Consider the following 17,697-nt stretch of genomic DNA (forward strand, 5'->3'; position numbering starts at 1 on the left):
CAAATAAAGCTTCCAACAATCCCTAGCAACTGTGAGCCTTCCAGGAATTGGAAACTTGGATTGCAAACAACTCGTATAATAACGAAAACCGTCCCCCTCAACATGCGAAAAAGGCAATTCATCCACAATAATCATTCTAGCAAGCGCTTGTCTACAACGATCAACATCAAATGACACGTCAGAAAGTGAACTACCTATCCATTTCCTATCATCGGTTTAGTTTGGTCCAGATCAGTTTTGAACACCCCTAATAAAAATTGTGCAATCTGTTGTAAAATAACTAAATAAATAAATAAATAAGAGGTAACAAATATAAATAAAGAAATATAAAGAGAGAGAAAGGAGTATTGCAACATAAAGAGAGAGAATTTTTTATTGATGTGTAGTGTGTTTTCATTCAGAGGCTTAAACCTCTATTTATAATGAAACATTTTCAAATACATTTAATAGAGTCATCCTTAGTAAATAGAGTTTCATAGAAAATGGGCATCCACATCAGTACTTATCACAACACTCCCCCTTGGATGACCATTTATGATTATTGCCTCGTTAAAATCTTATTAAAGAAAAATCCAGTGGGAAAAAAACCTTAGTAAAGGAAAAAGAGTACAATATCCTTTGGTGATGGGGACTGCCTCATTAAAAACCTTGTCAAGAAAAACCCAATGGGAAAAAAACTTGACCAAGGAAAAAAGAGTACAGTCTCCCCCTCTTGCTGACATCAGTTAATGTCTCGAAATCGGCGCATCCCAATCTCATGTACCAATCTTTCAAAGGAGGATTTTGGGAGTGACTTTGTGAACAAATCTGCCAGATTGTCACTTGAGTGGATCTGTTGGACATCAATTGTCCCTTGAGTTTGAAGATCATGAGTGAAGAAAAATTTGGGAGAAATATGCTTTGTTCTATCACCTTTGATATATCCGCCTTTAAGTTGAGCAATACATGCTGTATTATCTTCAAACAGGACAGTTGGAGCCATCTTATGATCAGTCAGTCCACATGATAACAGAATATATTGAATAAGGCTCCTCAGCCAAAAACACTCGCGACAAGCTTCATGAATTGCTAGCGTATTTCAGCATGATTAGAGGAGGTTGCTGCTATTGTCTGTTTCGTGGACCTCCATGATATAGCTGTTCCACCATATGTAAACAGGTATCTTGTTTGAGATCTCCCTTTATGTGAATCAGACAAGTATTCGGCATCTGCATAGCCAACTAGTTGTGACTTGGATCCATAGGGATAAAACAACCCCATATCAACCGTTCCATGAAGATATCAAAAGATCTGTTTGATTCCACTCCAATGTCTTCTGGTTGGAGAGGAATTATATCTTGCTAGTAAATTCACCGCGAATGATATGTCAGGTCGCGTATTATTAGCAAGATACATTAGCGCTCCAATGGCACTAAGATATGGTACTTCAGGACCAAGGATATCTTCATTTTCTTTCTTAGGACAGAATTATTCCTTTTCCATATCTAAAGATCTTACGATCATTGGGGTACTCAAAGAATGTGATTTATCCGTATAAAATCTTTTCAAGATCTTCTCTGTGTATGTCGCTTGATGAATAAAGATCCCAATTTTTGTATGCTCGATCTGCAAGCCGAGATAAAATTTAGTCCTTCCAAGATCTTTCATCTCAAACTCTTCTTTTAGAGTTTTTATAATTGTTGGAATCTCTTCAGGAGTCCCAATGATATTTAAATCATCAACATACACAGCAATTATAATGGATCCATATGCGATTTTCTTTATGAAAACACATGGACAGATATCATAATTCTTGAATCCGTTTTTGGCCAGATACTCAGTAAAACGATTATACCACATTCGTCCAGATTACTTTAGACCATATAAAGATCTTTGCATTTTGACTGAGTATAACCCTTGCGAATATTCATTGGATGGTTTAGATATCTTTAATCCTTTAAGGACTTTCATATAGATATCACGATCTAATGAGCCGTATAAATATGCTGTTACCACATCTATTAAATGCATATGTAGTTTATGATATGCAGATAAACTGACCAAATAACTTAATGTTATTGCATCCACTACAGGGGAATACGTTTCTTTATAATCTATACCTGGCCTTTGTGAAAAACCTTGTGCTACAAGTCGGGCTTTATAGCGCACAACTTTATTTTTCTCATTTTGTTTCCTCACAAATACCCATCGGTATCCAACAGGTTTTACATCTTTAGGTGTATGGACTACAGGACCAAAGACTTCACGTTTTGCAAGTGAGTCTAATTCAGCCTTCATGGCTTCTTTCCATTTTGACCAATCATTCCTTTGTCGACATTCTTCGACTGATCTTGGCTCAAGATCCTTACTTTCATGTATGATATTTAATACCACATTATATGCAAATATTTCATTGACAATTGTCTTATTTCGGTCCCATTTCTCTCCTGTAAAGACATAATTTATCGAGATCTCGTCATTTTCACAATTTTCAGGTACCTGAACGTCTTATGGCGTTAACATTATATCAGAATTTTGGACAACTGCAGGTGTCTCTACTATGTCTTTTTCAACAGGAATCGTATTTACCTCTTTTCTCTTTCGAGAATTTTTATCTTTGGAACCGACAGGCCTGCCACGCTTCTGGCGTGTATTTGCTTTAGTGGCTATTTGTCCTACCGGGACATCAATTCGAATTGGTGCATTTTCTGCTCTGCCACGCTTCTGGCGTGAATTTGCTTCAGTGGCTACTTGTCCTACTGGGACATCAATTCGAATTGGGGCATTTTCTACTAGTATATAAAATTTGGTTATCCTCTTTGTATCGAAAAATGCATCAGGCAATTCATTTGCTATTCTTTGCAAATGTATAATCTTTTGAACTTCTATTTCACATTGCCCTAATCGAGGATCTAAATGCATCAATGATGATGCATTCCAATTAAGTTCCTTTTCAGGAAGCTTATTCTCTCCCCCTAATGTTGGAAATTTTGATTCATCAAAATGACAATCCGCAAATCGAGCTTTAAATACATCTCCTGTTTGTATCTTAAGATACCTCACTATAGAGGGAGAATCATGTCCAACATATATCCCCAATTTTCTTTGGGGTCCCATTTTGGTACGATTAGGTGGTGCAATGGGAACATATATCGCACACCCAAATATACTTAAATGGGAGACATTTGGTTGCTGGCCAAAAGCTAATTGCATAGGAGATCAGAGAACTGATGGTAACTCGTTGGCCTCAAACGAATAAGTGCTGCGGCATGTAAAATAGCATGCCCCCAAACCGAGGTTGGGAGATTTATTCTCATAAGCAAGGGTCTAGCAATCAATTGGAGGCGTTTAATAAGTGCTTCTGCTAACCTATTTTGTGTGTGAACATAAGCTACTGGATGTTCAACACTTATTCCATTAGCCATACAATAAGCATCAAAAGCTTGGAAGTAAATTCACCAACATTATCAAGGCGAATTACTTTGATTGGATTTTATGGAAATTGTACTTTTAATCAAATAATTTGAGCCAGTAATCTCGCAAACGCCAGGTTGCGAGAAGATAATAAGCACACATGTGGCCATCTCGAAGATGCGTCTATTAGGACCATAAAATATCTAAAAGATCCACATGGTGGATGAATAGGTCCACATATATCACCTTGAATCCTTTCTAGAAATTCAGGGGACTCAAATCTAATCTTTACTGGTTATGGCTTTAAAATTAACTTCCCTTGAGAACATGCAGCACAACAAAATTTACTAGATTTAAGAATCTTTTGGTTTTTTAGTGAATATCCATGAGAGTTTTCAATAATTCTCCTCATCATGGTTGTTTTCGGATGACCTAATCTATCATGCCAAGTTATGAATTCATTTGGGCTAGTAAACTTCTAGTTTACAATGGCATAATGTGATTCAATTGCACTAATCTTGGTATAATATAACCCATATGAAAGTGAGGGTAATTTTTCTAATATAACTTTCTTATTTGAATTATGAGTTGTGATACATAAGTACTCATGATTTCCCTCATTTATAGTCTCAATATGATATCCATTTCGGCGAATATCTTTAAAGCTCAACAAGTTTCTTCGAGACTTGGTAGACAATAGTGCATTATTTATTATGAATTTTGTTCCTCCAGGAAACAAAATTATAGCTCTTCCGGAGCCTTCTATCACATTGCTCGAGCCAATAATAGTATTAACATATTCTTCTTTTGGCACAAGATGGGTAAAATATATATCACTTTTAAGAATCGTGTGCGAACTTGCACTATCCGCAAGGCAAATATCTTCAGAATATGTTCTTGTCATTTTTTTCAAAAAATAAATGATAATAATAATAAAATTAGTAGAAGTACATGCACAGTAAAATTATTCACATAAATACTTAACAAACACATACATATATCAAACTATTCCATCATTGATCAAATAGCCAATATTTCCTTCAAAATCCTTAAAGAAATTAGATACATCATAATGAGTGGTGGAATTTTCATCATTTGAAACAAAATTTGTTTTCTTTTCTTTGTCATCCCTTTTCAAGGATGCTTGATAAAGATCAACTAGGTGCCTTGGGGTACGACAGGTACATGACCAATTGCGCTTTCCACCACAACGGAAGCATTTATCCTCAATTGATATACTTTACCCATTATTTCTTTCTTTATCCCACTTCTGGTGAGATCTTTCTTATGAACATAATTTCTTTTCCTTCCATAATTTTTCTTGTTATCAAAATCTTATCATTTACCTCTTTTGGGATTAATTGCCGCATTTACTTTAGGAAGTGGGGTGGCGCCAACTAGGCGGGCTTCATGATTCCTTAAAAGTAACTCATTGTTGTGTTCAGCAACAAAAAAAGTAAGAAATTAACTCAGAATATTTTTAAATTTTTTCCTCGATACTGCTGCTGCAGGAGCACATTCGAGACATGGAAGGTCAAGAAAGTTTTTTCTAACATATCGGACTTGAGAAAGTATCACATGATTGTACCTTTTTTCAAAATCTTTCCACACATCTACAAGATCTTTTAATGTGGGATATTCATTTTTCAAATCATTTATCAAGATGATGAAGGAAAATCATGGCCTTGACTTTTATCCTTCTGAGATGTATTATTTTCAGCCTCAATGGTATCTTCAAGATCCATTAAATCAAAATGGATTTCAACATCTATATCCATGATAAATAATTATTTCCAAATATATCAAGAGTATTATATTTAAAATGAAAGAGTTTCGACGTAATAAAAATTTATTACCTAGAGTCTTCCTAAAATTTGATCAGAGTCTCGTGCTGATAACGTGTTATAAAATAACTAAATAAATAAATAAAGAAGAGGTAACAAATATAAATAAAGAAATATAAAGAGAGAGAAAGGAGTATTGCAACATAAAGAGAGAGAGAATTGTTTATTGATGTGTAGTGTGTTTTCATTCAAAGGCTTAAACCTCTATTTATAATGAAACATTTTCAAACTACATTTAATAGAGTCATCCTTAGTAAATAAAGTTTCATAGAAAATAGACATCCACATCAGTACTTATCACAACACAATCTTCATTTTATGGTTTTTGCCATGATGAAAATACTTCTTTTCATTTTAGTTAGTCAATATTAATTAATTTATTTAATTTTAAATTTTTTTTTTTGAGATTTACAATTTAAGATTAATAATTTATGATTTAAAATTTAATATAAATAAAATAATTTTAAAAAATTTAATTTCTTAACATTATTCTATATTAATACTATTGAGACTTAGGTTAGCGTTGAAAAAACCTATCAATAACCTTTGAAGGCACACCCAGCAATCAAAACTTTCGTGCTTTATGGATGAAATTAATACATTGCAATATATAGACGTAGATAAGGAGAAAAATGTGAATAAATTATCAATCTCGTGAAATAATTAATAGAAAATATAGCTAACAATAAATCAATAAATATTTTTAAATTACATTTTATACTAATTAATTATTATTAGTTAATAGTTATTTAAATTTTATTTTTAAAAATATAAAATTATTAATTATTGATTATAATTATTTAAAATTAACTGATTAAAAATTATTTATCTATACTCTTTCACGAATTATTAGCAAAATTGAGAGGAAGGATATTGTCGTCAATGTATTAAAGTTAGGGTAAAAAACGTGATTAAGCCATGGGAGTGGAAAATTTACGAAAATCAGCTAAACTGAATTCCTAGACACCATTCAACCAGAAGCAAATTATTATATAATTCGAATCTAATCGTTTCGAATTAAAATCCCATGTAGTTCGACGTGACTTAATTCGAATTACATGCATGCATGCGTATCAAGTAGTTCGAAACAACTAGTTTCGAATTAGTATAGAGTAATTCGAATTAAGTAAATTCGGATTACTAAGATAGGCTGAACGTGCACATAATTCGAAACATATTGCTTCGAATTAGTATGGAATTGTAATTCGAATTCAATTGATTCAAATTATATATATATAGTGCGAATGTAGTTGATTCGAATTACAATGAACTAGAGCTCTATATATATGCTGTGAACTCACGTAGCTCTCAACAAAGAGGCGAGATGGCTAGTGAGGATAGTTTTCTAGTGTTGGTACATCACAGAGGGTCGATTAAGAGAAAAACTCGGTCCGACGTGAAGTTCACTGATAAGGATCCCCTATGTATTATCGTGAGGCCAACAACCACCTACGATGCTCTCGTTAGCTCTGTGCTGGAGAAGCTTGGTCTGGAAGGAGTTAAAAGGGTTAAGAAGTTTTTCTATCGCATCCCAACCACGGTGCTCCATGATACCGTGAAGTATGATTGTTTCACGATCGGGAGTGATGAGGACTTGCAGGTTATGTTTTTTTTGTCGTAGGCAGTTTTCCGAGGTAAGGACATCAGAGTTGTTGGCAAAGTTGGTTGATGTGGTATCTAGCTCGGGTGGTTCGAACCGGAATGCCAATACTATAGCCACGGTTGCCGGCTCGAGCTCGAGACCTGCGGTTGCTTCATCCTCCGTTCCTGTGTATGAGCCACCGATGCAACCTGTTACCTCCCCATCGTTTGCCGTTGATCTGAGCAGCAATGTTGGAGACAAGGTTCGATATGGGGAACATCTTCCCACCGAAATGCAGTGTCCTACACCGTCTGGTGTTGGTGAGGGTTTGTTTGATGATCCAGATGACGATAATGTCGAGCCGGATATGATCGCTGATGACAGCGGCGATGATCTTAGAACTACTGATCCGAGAAGGGCTACAGGTGGATCTAGTTCTGGCACACAGCAGTACCCACCCCATTTTTCATCGTTGGACCTGGATGCCATGACGCAGGACGAAAATCCTGTGCAGGCCTCTGGATTTGGCGCTAGAGATACGGAAGGGTCTGCCGGTATGACGGAGTTCCAGGTTGGCCAACAATTTCAGGATAAAGATGAGGTGCTGTTGAGTGTGAAGACTTACAGCATCCGCCGAGGGGTCCAGTACAAGGTCGTTGAGTCTGACTACCGCAGGTATGTGGGAAAGTGTTCTGAGTTTGGGAATGGGTGCACATGGTTGATTCGGTTGAGTGTTCGACAGCGAAAGGGCATCTAGGAAGTGAAGCGGTACAACGGACCGCATACCTGTCTCGCCACCTCCATCTCCAGCGACCATAGGAGTCTGGACTACCATGTGATAGCGACATTCATTATGCCGATGGTTAGGGCTGATGCCGCCGTCAACATCAAGGTGCTTCAAAATGCCACGGCCGCACACTTTGGGTTAAGGCCTACGTACAGGAGGGTAGGGATGGCGAAGCAGAAGGCCGTTGCCGTCATCTATGAGGACTGGGATGAGTCGTACAACAAGCTCCCTCGGTGGGTGTTAGGAGTTCAGCTGACGATGCCTGGCACTGTAGCAGTCCTCAGGACTTGCCCTGTTCGAGTTGGGGCACAGCATGACGAGTCTCAAGCTTATTTTCATAGGCTGTTCTGGACTTTCCCCCTTGTATCGAGGCATTCCGTCATTGCAAGCCGTTGGTGAGTATTGACGGCACCCATCTATATGGCAAGTATGGGGGAACGTTGCTAGTCGCGATTGCACAGGACGGAAACTCCAACATACTCCCCGTGGCATTTGCACTAGTTGAGGGTGAGAATGCTGAGTCATGGTCTTTCTTTCTCTCCCACCTCCGTGAGCACGTGACACCTCAGCCGGGTCTGTTAGTTATTTCAGATAGGCATAACGGCATCAAGGCAGCGCTCGAGGCTCCCGATGGGGGATGGCTACCTCCAGCTGCATATCGGGCGTTCTGCATTCGACACGTTACAGCGAATTTCGCCCTGACCTTCAAGGGAAAAGATGCCCGGAGGCTTCTTGTTAACGCCGCATATGCGAAGACCGAAGTGGAGTTCGACTACTGGTTTGACATTCTGCACTCTGAGAAGCCGGCAATGTGTGACTGGGCGAACCGAATTGAGTATTCGTTGTGGACACAGTACTGTGATGAGGGTCGGAGATTCGGGCACATGACGACCAATATTTCTGAGTGTGTCAATTCAATCCTGAAGGGGGTAAGGAACCTCCCTGTTTGCTCGCTGGTGAAGGCAACATACGGAAGACTGGCTGAGCTATTTGTCCGTAAGGGGAGGGAGGCCGAGACTCAGATGGGTACCGGACAAAATTTCAGTCAATACCTAGTAAAGTGTATCGAGGCCAACCTGAAGACAGCCAGGTGCTTCACGGTGACTGTTTGTGACAGGGATAACTCGGAGTACACCATGGCAGAGACGACTCCGACAGGTTCATTCTCACTTGGTACCTACAGGGTCTCACTAGGGTCTCAGACTTGTGATTGTGGATACTTCCAAGCACTTCATTTCCCGTGTCCTCACGCACTGGCATGCTGTGCTTATTCACGTCTTACTTGGCAGCCTTACATCCACCAAGTCTATCGCCTTAGTTCCGTTTTTGGTGTCTATCAGATGGGATTTACACCATGTCAAGAAATCATGCGAGGGACCGGGGTCGGCCACGATGTCGAACTGTAAAATGTGCTCCGCACGCTCCTGCCAGTGAAGATGCCAGTCAGGTAAGTGCGCCGAGAACCAACGGTCACCTCCTCTCCCGTCCTTCGACATCAAGAAGTCGATGTTCAGGGCGGGATGCGGTGGGGGTTGAACGCCCCCAAACTGCGGTAAAACTCTATCAACCTGATGCCACTCGACCACCGCAAAATAAATCAGGGACGTCACACACCGCCATAACATCGTATGCCGAGGCTCCAAGACCTCCGGATGGACAACCTGGATGACGTCGAGTGCGTTATAGGGCATCCACATGAACTGAAAAAAACTAAATAAAAACAATTTGACACTTCTGTTAGACAATATAAACTGAAACAACGACTGGAGATAGATATGGGCTCAGCGTACTTACATCCCGAGGCTGTAACAAGTCGATCTTCAGGCGAGCCATCTGTACCCGAGGTTCCTTGTTGCTAATCCCAGGATTGTAACCAGACCATCTGCGTAAGAGGTTAAACATTCTAATGCGTTCATGACTCACTCTACAATGCATGAAATTGCTTGCATAATCGAAAATAAATACAATAAGGATACATAATACAAAACAATAATGGTACCTCGAGGCAAGGGGCCAGCTAAACGCATCATACCCAGTAGGCCTAAAAGAAGGAAACCTCCAGAAGATCCAAGACTGCAGTAACTGTAAAGGCCCAGCTAACTTCACGACATGTCTGTTGGCGACTCGGCATATGCACCGGTACAACCATGCTAGTGCCGCCGACCCCCAACTGTAGCCACCCATCTCCTCAAGCCGAGCAACATAGGGTAGCCATCTGATGTGTATACGATTGCTGGACTTGTCGGCAAACAGCTGCGTGCCCAATAACATCATGATATAGGCACGGGCAAAGTGCCTAATTGTCTCCTCATCAGCCCCGTCGGGACACTCTCCAAATGTCTCCTGAAACCAGGTGCAGTTGACTGCGAATTTCTGAACCTGATTCTCGAGAGGTAAAACACCAAGCAACTCATGGAACCACTGCCAAGCTGGCCTCCCACCCTCAATGTAAAGGTGGAAGTCTGTCAGGCAACCACTAACGTAATGTCCGTCCACTGGAAACCCCAGATGGTATGCGACGTCCTGAAGCGTGATGGTGCACTCTCCGAACGGCATGTGGAAGGTGTGCGTCTCAAGCCGCCACCTCTCGGCGAATGCACTGACTAGGGGCTCGTCTAGTCGGAACCATCTGTCGTTCAGTCTCTCAAGATGGTACAATCCGGCCATCTGCAAGTACGGAACGTACCTCTCATCAAGACGCATCCCCTGCTGCCGCCTAACGCTGGATATGCAACGACGAGGCTGGCTAGTAGATAAACCGCATAATTAGAACAGATGCACAAACCACTAACATATACAATTTATTTCATAAAGAACCAAAAAAGAAATCCTGCGACACAACATATATGAAACAAGCGACCAACATTGTATACACAAACCGCTAACATGAACCACGTGCAAAAACCATTAACAAATACAACAATCACTAACAAGTAAAACCGTTAACAAAAACCGCTAGCATATACCTCTATCATAAACCACTATCCTAAACCGCTAACCGTCACTAAAACCACTATCCAAAACCATTAACAAAAACTGCTAACAAAAAATAATAACAAAAACCACTAACAAAAACCACTGGCCCAAACCACTAGCTTAAACCGCTAACACTAACATAAACCACTATAAAAAAACCATTAACAAAAACCACTTGCCTACACCACTATCCTAAACCACTATCCTAAACCACTAACAGTAACATAAACCATTAACAAATACCACTATCATAAACCGCTTTCATCAACCACTACCATAAACCACTAACAAAAAACACTATCAACAGCGCAACATCATAAACCACTAACCTCGTCGTTGATCACCCCGACGATATGAGCAACTCCATCCAAAAGATAAAGCCTCCCCGGATCGTCCCCCATCGCCTGAATATGCCGCTCTGGTCTTACTCGGCCCGAATGTTGGTCGTTTTCTCTGGGATTTGGTGGGGTATGAGAATGACAAAGTGATTCGAATGAACTTGGTTCGAACTTCTTATAAAGCCGAAACCCTTGTAATTCGAATCAAGTAGATTCGAATTACTTAGTGTCACCAACTTCACCTAATTCGAATCAATATGATTCGAACCTCACTCGTGTGCCCTTCTCCATCTAATTCGAATTGATATAATTCAAACTACCCTATTATAATTCGAAGTTAGTCGTTTCAAATTACTAAGGAATTTTGCATGCATAATTCGTTTCTTATTGATTCGAATTACCTTGGAATAGTTCTTGAAAGTAATTCGTATTGAATCAATTCAAATTACGTGGAAACTTGATTCGAATCCTATTGATTCGAATTATATAAAAATTAGTTCTGGTGGATTGAGGTATCGAAGTTTGATTTGGCTGATTTGGGTTAAAGTGAGCTCCCCTTGGCTCATTTGGGTTTTTTACCCTTAAAGTTATATAGCCCTTCCCTTTGATTATTTATTTATTTGGGCCCTTACACGTCCTTACCGTTAATTTTTCCGTACCTATATAACTATTTCAGCTAAAGAGAGAGACTGATTTTCATTTCTATAAGGTAGCGTTTGGTGGAGAGACAGAGATAGAAAGACTGATACTGAGAGACAGAGACTAAGAGACAGGGATTGAAATAAATCTCAGTATTCTGTTTGGTGTAAAATGAGAGACAGGAATTGAAACAATAATGAAACTCTAATTTAATTTGCACAAAGGGTAAAATTGGAATTAATTAATTGAAATAAAAGTATTTTAGGTATAAAATGTTATTAAAGTTTCAGTCTCTATCTCTAAAAATTTCAGTCCCCTGTGTCCCTACTTTTTGGAGGTACTGAAATACTGAAATTTTAGAGAGAGAGAAAGAAATTTTAGTACCAATCTCTGAACTAACAAACACGATACTGTATCTCAGTCTCTCAATCTCTGTCTCAGTACCTCAAAACAAACGCTACCTAACTGATCAGAGCAAAATCTTAAATTTGTAGGTCCTTCCATTAGTACAATTTATTTATATAAATGACTATTTTAAGGAAAAAGCTAGCTATATAGTTTGATTCAAAATAAATATTTATTTTTAAAAAGTGATGAGTTTTGCAAATAAGTAAAACATCATAGAATTAGAAACTTCATATTAAAAGATAATGTTTACATTATCAATATATTAAACACATTAAAAAATTTAAAATATTTTAAAATTATTATAATATATATTCACTAAAATTTTAAAAATAAGTAATAAAATAGAAATAAAACATTTAAATAAAAGATAAGAGCAAAATAATTTTGTATTATTTAAAATTAAATCTAGCTAGAAGTGTAAGGATTTTTTTTATAAATAAATAATTTAATTATTTTATTTACTGAAATATATAAGTTATAGCATGTCTACTAATTTATCTTATATTGATTTATCTTATTTATAGTATAAAAACAAAATATATGTATTATTATTAAAAAAATTATAATTAAAATAATATCAACCTATTTTCTATATATTCCTTTGAGTACTAATTCAAATAAGTTGGTTTTTTTAAAAAAAATTATATTATTTTAATTGTAAACAAAATTTGTATATTTTTTAAAATTTTATATATCTCATTTAAAGTGTAAACAAAATAAATCAATATGTTATAAATAGGTAAATACGTTACAAATTACATATTTTTTTAAATAAAATAATTAATTATTTATTTATAAAAAATCGAGAAGTGTAATAATTATATAACCGAATATACAGGTATTATTATCGGATATGCAAGGAAATGAAGGAAGTAGTAGTAGTGTTTGTTTTTGCGTAAATTTTTTTTTGGGTGACTTTTTTTGCGTAAAATTAAAGTGCATGGAACACGTTTTAGTGGTGTGCGTCCTGTGTATAAATAAGTGAAGAGTAGGCTTATGGCGAGAGAAGACAAATAATACTCTATTATTCTTACATGTAAAAATGGCGAGAACCCGTTGCGTTGACAAAAGTGGAATGAAGAAAGGTGCTTGGACTCCCGAAGAAGATAGCAAGCTAATTGCTTATATTACTAGGTATGGTTCCTGGAATTGGCGACAACTCCCTAGGTTTGCAGGTAAAACATTACTATTTGTTATAACTCAACTTGATTTTACAGAAATTAATTAATTAGTTATATAATTGGTGCGTTGTTGATTGATTAGGTCTGGCAAGATGTGGAAAGAGTTGCAGATTGAGATGGCTCAATTATCTGAGGCCCAACATCAAACGAGGGAACTACACTCAAGAAGAAGAAGATATTATTGTTACAATGCACAAGAAGATAGGAAACAAGTATATGTCTCTCTCACTCTCTTATACTACTTTTTCATTTCTCATCAAGTGTATCGCACTTGGATTTAAACTTTAACCCTTGTTTTTAAGTGAAGTTTGCTAAGGAATGTTCTACCAAAAATACTGGTCCAAATTTTAAAGTAGAATTTTTTTTTTTTTAAATATACCCGAATTTTACTATCAATAAAAATGCCTTTAAATAATTTAAAAACGTAACAAGAATGTCCAACAGTAAATATATATTTTAAAAAAATACCTTAAAGAATGAATTTTGATAGGATTTTTTTCAAACATGATTATAAAAATGAAATATTATTATCCTTAAAATTTGGTGGTTTTTTGTTAAGTATATATTTTTTTATAATTTTTTTGTTAACAAACAATAAAACTTTAAAAAAATCACAAAAAATATATACTTAACAAAAAATCACCAAATTTTAAGAATAATAATATCTTATTTTTCTAATCATGCTTACAAAATATCGCATCAAAACTCATTTTCTAATAAATTTTTTGAGAAATACATATTTAATGTTAGATAATCTTGCAAAAAATCTAACATTAAATATGCATTTCTCAAAAAATATATATTAGAGATTGAATTTTGATGCAATTTTTTGCAAGCATGATTCGAAAAATGAGATATTATTATTCTTAAAATTTGGTGATTTTTTTCTAAGTATATATTTTTTGCAATTTTTTTTAAAGTTTTATTAGTTGTTAACAAAAAAATTATAAAAAATATATATTTAACAAAAAAATTACCTAATTTTAAAGATAATAATATTTTATTTTTATAATCATGTTTGTAAAAAATTGTATAAAAATTCAATCTCTAAGACATATTTTGATAATATATATTTACTGTTGGGTATTCTTGTTGTGTTTTTAAATTATTTGAAGGCATTTTTGTCGATAGTAAAATTGTGGTGTATTTTTGTCAGCGCTTGAATAATTTGGAGGCGTTTTTGGTAGTTAACCCTTTTAATAATTATATCTTTAACATATTTTTTTATACTTTTTTAAATTTTAATAAATATTAAATTTTGTTAAGAAACTATAACTCAAATAACATAGTCTTTTCATACTCATCCAAGAAGTTGCAGGTGCGAGTCTCTTTGTGTAAAAACACAAATATTTATAGAAAAAGTTTAGGAGCCAACAACTTTATTAAATCCTGGCCAGTATATAACTAGCAAAACAAAAATGTGTAATACTACACCATAGAATAAAATTTCACATCATTCAAAATATCATTAATAATTTTATAGCTACAAAACACAAAAGTTATTGCCCTACATTCCTCGTATTTATATCTCTAATAGTTATATCTTTTTGTGTAAAAAATCCGATGAAAGTTTGTGTGTCTTATCAACAGGTGGTCTGTGATTGCATCCAATCTACCAGGAAGAACAGATAACGATATAAAGAATCATTGGCACTCCTCCCTCAAGAGGCGCTCTCATCAGAGAAACACACGTCAAAAGGTTAAGGCCACCGCCGCTGCCACCGCCCCTGCCGCTGCCATTGCCGCAGTGAACACCACCACCAACCCTAATAATAACAATAACGCTTCACTTCAATATTCTCCTCAGACCTCTTCTGACACTGTCTCTGGCCCCTTGTCCCCTCAATTATCCTCCAAAATAATCGCAACCAATAATCATAACGAAAATAATTCGGACTACTTTGACGACATCGATTTTTTGAATTATTATACACAGCACGCAATTGAAAATCTGTGGTCAGAGACATTTCTAGCTGAACAAATAGACAATTGTAACGGTGGTTTTGTTTCATTGGACACTACTACTACGCAGATCTCGGATTCTTCGGAATTGCTGTCTCCGCAATCATCATCATTATCAAGTGCAGAGAATAATGATAACTTATTTACCTTTGCAGAAACAACAGCGAAAGCTTTTGATGAAGTGTTTTGGACAGAACATTATGCTGTAGATTTGTCTTGTGTTCCAAATGAACTACTTACGCCTTCTGTGGACCCGTATGTTTGTCCTGTGGCTGTGTATGATGATTTAGATCTGTGGACTCAAAGCAATTTTACATGATGAGATTGTTATTATTAACTTCTTCTGTACAATAATTATTATTCAATGAATGAATAATTATAATGAAAGATAAGTAAATAAAGTAATGGCCCATATTCGAAGAATCAAAACTTGTATCTGTGACTGCGACCTTGATATTTTGGTATGAAAAATATATGGATTTTTGTTAAACGAATCACTTTAAGCCACGTTATAAGGTATCTAAATAAGAAGAATATTTTTCATTTCTTAATTGTTAAATTTTATATAAATGATTAAAATTAAAATTCAATGTCATAGTTTCTGTTTATTAAGTATTCATGTAACATTTTTAAGTAATTACATAAAGAATATTGATGTACAAACATTCTACGTTAATGCAGAATCTAAAAAATGATCACACTAAAGTGATATAATATATGCAACTCATCTTAATAATAATAATAGTTATATAAGTGATCAGTGATTATTTTCACCATTTGAATTCTTGACCTTAAGTAATTATATGATTTTAAAAAGTATTTTTTAGTGACTATAAATTATTTATACATATGATCTAGAAGCCAAAAATTGTCCCATTATTTTCACATATATTATTAAAATGTATTGTGAAAGAGAGAAATGTGAGAAAGCGAGAGTGAATTTCATTAATTGATCACTCTCACTAATGGTAAATATATATCAGCTGCCTTGAGTAGGAAGGAGGCAAGAACAGTGAAACAGAAAACTGAAAATAACTAACTGCTTACATCATCACACCTAACTAACTTCTAAATAGTTTACACGTGGATCATAATAAAATGCTTGAAATCCATGGAGATAGAATCAACAACATACAACAGGATCCGAACCACTACTGATGATTCCAGACTTGCAGTTTGATTCCAAAGCATGCATTTATGATTATGAAAGGTGAAAAATCGAATTTCGTAAAAGGATAAAACAAACTAGATTAAACTAAAGCCAGATCAATGATCTAATAAGGGGAATTGACGAGAGAGAGAGGAAAAAGAGAAGTACGTCCCAATAGTTTAGTTTACCCAAAATTGATTTGATTAACTACCCTAACTTAGCTTGATTGGTGTTTAGATCACAGGAAAATGAGTGTTATAGAAGAGAGGAGAGAGTATAGTGTTGCATGAGACGCAGCGAAGTTATTTTGTTTTATGGGCCGGGCCCGGCCTCATGAGAGAAATGATGTTGAGATTACACAGTGTTGGGCCTCATATGCAGGTGCTTGGGTTCCCCACCCACCATTAACACCAATTTGCTTTTAACTAATTTGGGATAGTTGAGTGATCAACTTATTAGTCAGTTTAAATAAGTGTTGGAGGCTCGAATCTCGCTTTATACATGTAATAGTTTATTGATTAATGATAGACCCTTAAATAAAGTTCAGATTTATGACGAATTAATTCTTAATCTGTCGAGTTAGAAAATACTGATCACGAAAAATGAAAAACCCCAATCCGCTTTTTGCCTTTATGACCTTCAACTTGCCTTCGTTCAAGTCTAGCTAGGTTTCATTATTTTGTCATATTTGTATTTGCTAAAAGATTAAAAAACAAAACTTTATAATTGTAGTAGTCAACAGAATTTTTTGAAAATAATATACAATGAATAATTACCTATCACAATAATCATGTTGTCACTTATTAATTTTCTCAATTCGATTTGGCTCATTCAAATTAATGAATTAAACGGGTTATCTCGTTTGACACTTTTTTCTCCTTTTCCTTTTTCTTAAATACTACATGATTTTAATAATTTCTTTTACTTGATATCCATACAAATAAAAAAGTTATCATACAGTCATATTAATAAATTGAGATATACTAAAGAGCCAATGCCTTTAATCAAAATTAGTTAACACTTTAATGAATACTTTATCTTTATATTATTATAATTTAGAGTTTAGAAACGAGGAGTTTAGAATTTAATCTTTAGTGTGTAGAGTTATTTAAGTGTTGACAAATAATATAAAAAAAATGTTAAGCATTGTCGAATTTTTCGTCGAAAAAAATAATAAAATCTGACGGTATAAACTTCGCCAATAAATATTTACTGTCAAAAATTTTTCAACCAACCGTAATTACTATCGGATTCTGTGACGGATTATCTACTCGAGAAATTATTTAATTACTGGCAAATTTTTTCGACAATAATATTGGCATCACAATATCTTGTTTCCAGCATTATTACCGTCGAATTATTTCTTTGGTAAATTCAATGGTAGTGTCAATTTTCTTAAAAAATTGTGAAATGAATGGCCAATTTTAATTTTTTATT

The 17,697-nt window shown here is 35.4% G+C and overlaps 4 protein-coding genes across 4 annotated transcripts; 3 read left to right on the forward strand and 1 right to left on the reverse strand.

The window, feature by feature from the left end:
• Positions 1-6,561: 6,561 nt before the first annotated feature.
• Positions 6,562-7,576, forward strand: LOC107461916 (uncharacterized). Its single transcript, XM_016080476.1, has 2 exons — positions 6,562-6,797; positions 6,859-7,576. The coding sequence occupies exons 1-2, from the start codon at positions 6,562-6,564 to the stop codon at positions 7,574-7,576; spliced, it is 954 nt and encodes a 317-aa protein (XP_015935962.1).
• Positions 7,577-7,678: 102 nt separating this feature from the next.
• Positions 7,679-9,012, forward strand: LOC107461915 (uncharacterized). The gene is made up of 2 exons (XM_016080475.1): positions 7,679-7,906; positions 7,948-9,012. Exons 1-2 carry the CDS (start codon positions 7,679-7,681, stop codon positions 9,010-9,012), a joined length of 1,293 nt encoding a protein of 430 aa, XP_015935961.1.
• Positions 9,013-9,169: 157 nt separating this feature from the next.
• Positions 9,170-10,983, reverse strand: LOC107461914 (protein MAIN-LIKE 1-like). The gene is made up of 5 exons (XM_021130167.1): positions 10,912-10,983; positions 10,471-10,487; positions 9,606-10,352; positions 9,397-9,488; positions 9,170-9,267 (listed from the first exon to the last, which is right to left on the reverse strand). The coding sequence occupies exons 1-5, from the start codon at positions 10,981-10,983 to the stop codon at positions 9,170-9,172; spliced, it is 1,026 nt and encodes a 341-aa protein (XP_020985826.1).
• A 2,009-nt stretch (positions 10,984-12,992) lies between these two features.
• Positions 12,993-15,528, forward strand: LOC107461995 (transcription factor MYB13-like). The gene is made up of 3 exons (XM_016080547.3): positions 12,993-13,142; positions 13,231-13,360; positions 14,739-15,528. Exons 1-3 carry the CDS (start codon positions 13,010-13,012, stop codon positions 15,427-15,429), a joined length of 954 nt encoding a protein of 317 aa, XP_015936033.1. The 5' UTR covers positions 12,993-13,009; the 3' UTR covers positions 15,430-15,528.
• Positions 15,529-17,697: the final 2,169 nt, after the last annotated feature.

This window comes from Arachis duranensis, chromosome 8 (genome assembly GCF_000817695.3).
Source record: "Arachis duranensis cultivar V14167 chromosome 8, aradu.V14167.gnm2.J7QH, whole genome shotgun sequence".
NCBI lineage: Eukaryota > Viridiplantae > Streptophyta > Magnoliopsida > Fabales > Fabaceae > Arachis > Arachis duranensis.

Coding starts and splice junctions, on each gene's coding strand:
- LOC107461916 (XM_016080476.1), top strand. CDS start 6,562: ATGGCTAGTGAGGATAGTTTTCTAGTGTTGGTACATCACAGAGGGTCG. Junction 6,798..6,858: donor GTGCTCCATGATACCGTGAA/GTATGATTGTTT, acceptor TTTTTGTCGTAG/GCAGTTTTCCGAGGTAAGGA.
- LOC107461915 (XM_016080475.1), top strand. CDS start 7,679: ATGGTTAGGGCTGATGCCGCCGTCAACATCAAGGTGCTTCAAAATGCC. Junction 7,907..7,947: donor TCAGGACTTGCCCTGTTCGA/GTTGGGGCACAG, acceptor TTATTTTCATAG/GCTGTTCTGGACTTTCCCCC.
- LOC107461914 (XM_021130167.1), bottom strand. CDS start 10,983: ATGGGGGACGATCCGGGGAGGCTTTATCTTTTGGATGGAGTTGCTCAT. Junction 9,489..9,605: donor AGCTGGCCCCTTGCCTCGAG/GTACCATTATTG, acceptor CCTCTTACGCAG/ATGGTCTGGTTACAATCCTG. Junction 9,268..9,396: donor GTTACAGCCTCGGGATGTAA/GTACGCTGAGCC, acceptor GACGTCATCCAG/GTTGTCCATCCGGAGGTCTT.
- LOC107461995 (XM_016080547.3), top strand. CDS start 13,010: ATGGCGAGAACCCGTTGCGTTGACAAAAGTGGAATGAAGAAAGGTGCT. Junction 13,143..13,230: donor ACAACTCCCTAGGTTTGCAG/GTAAAACATTAC, acceptor TTGATTGATTAG/GTCTGGCAAGATGTGGAAAG. Junction 13,361..14,738: donor CACAAGAAGATAGGAAACAA/GTATATGTCTCT, acceptor TCTTATCAACAG/GTGGTCTGTGATTGCATCCA.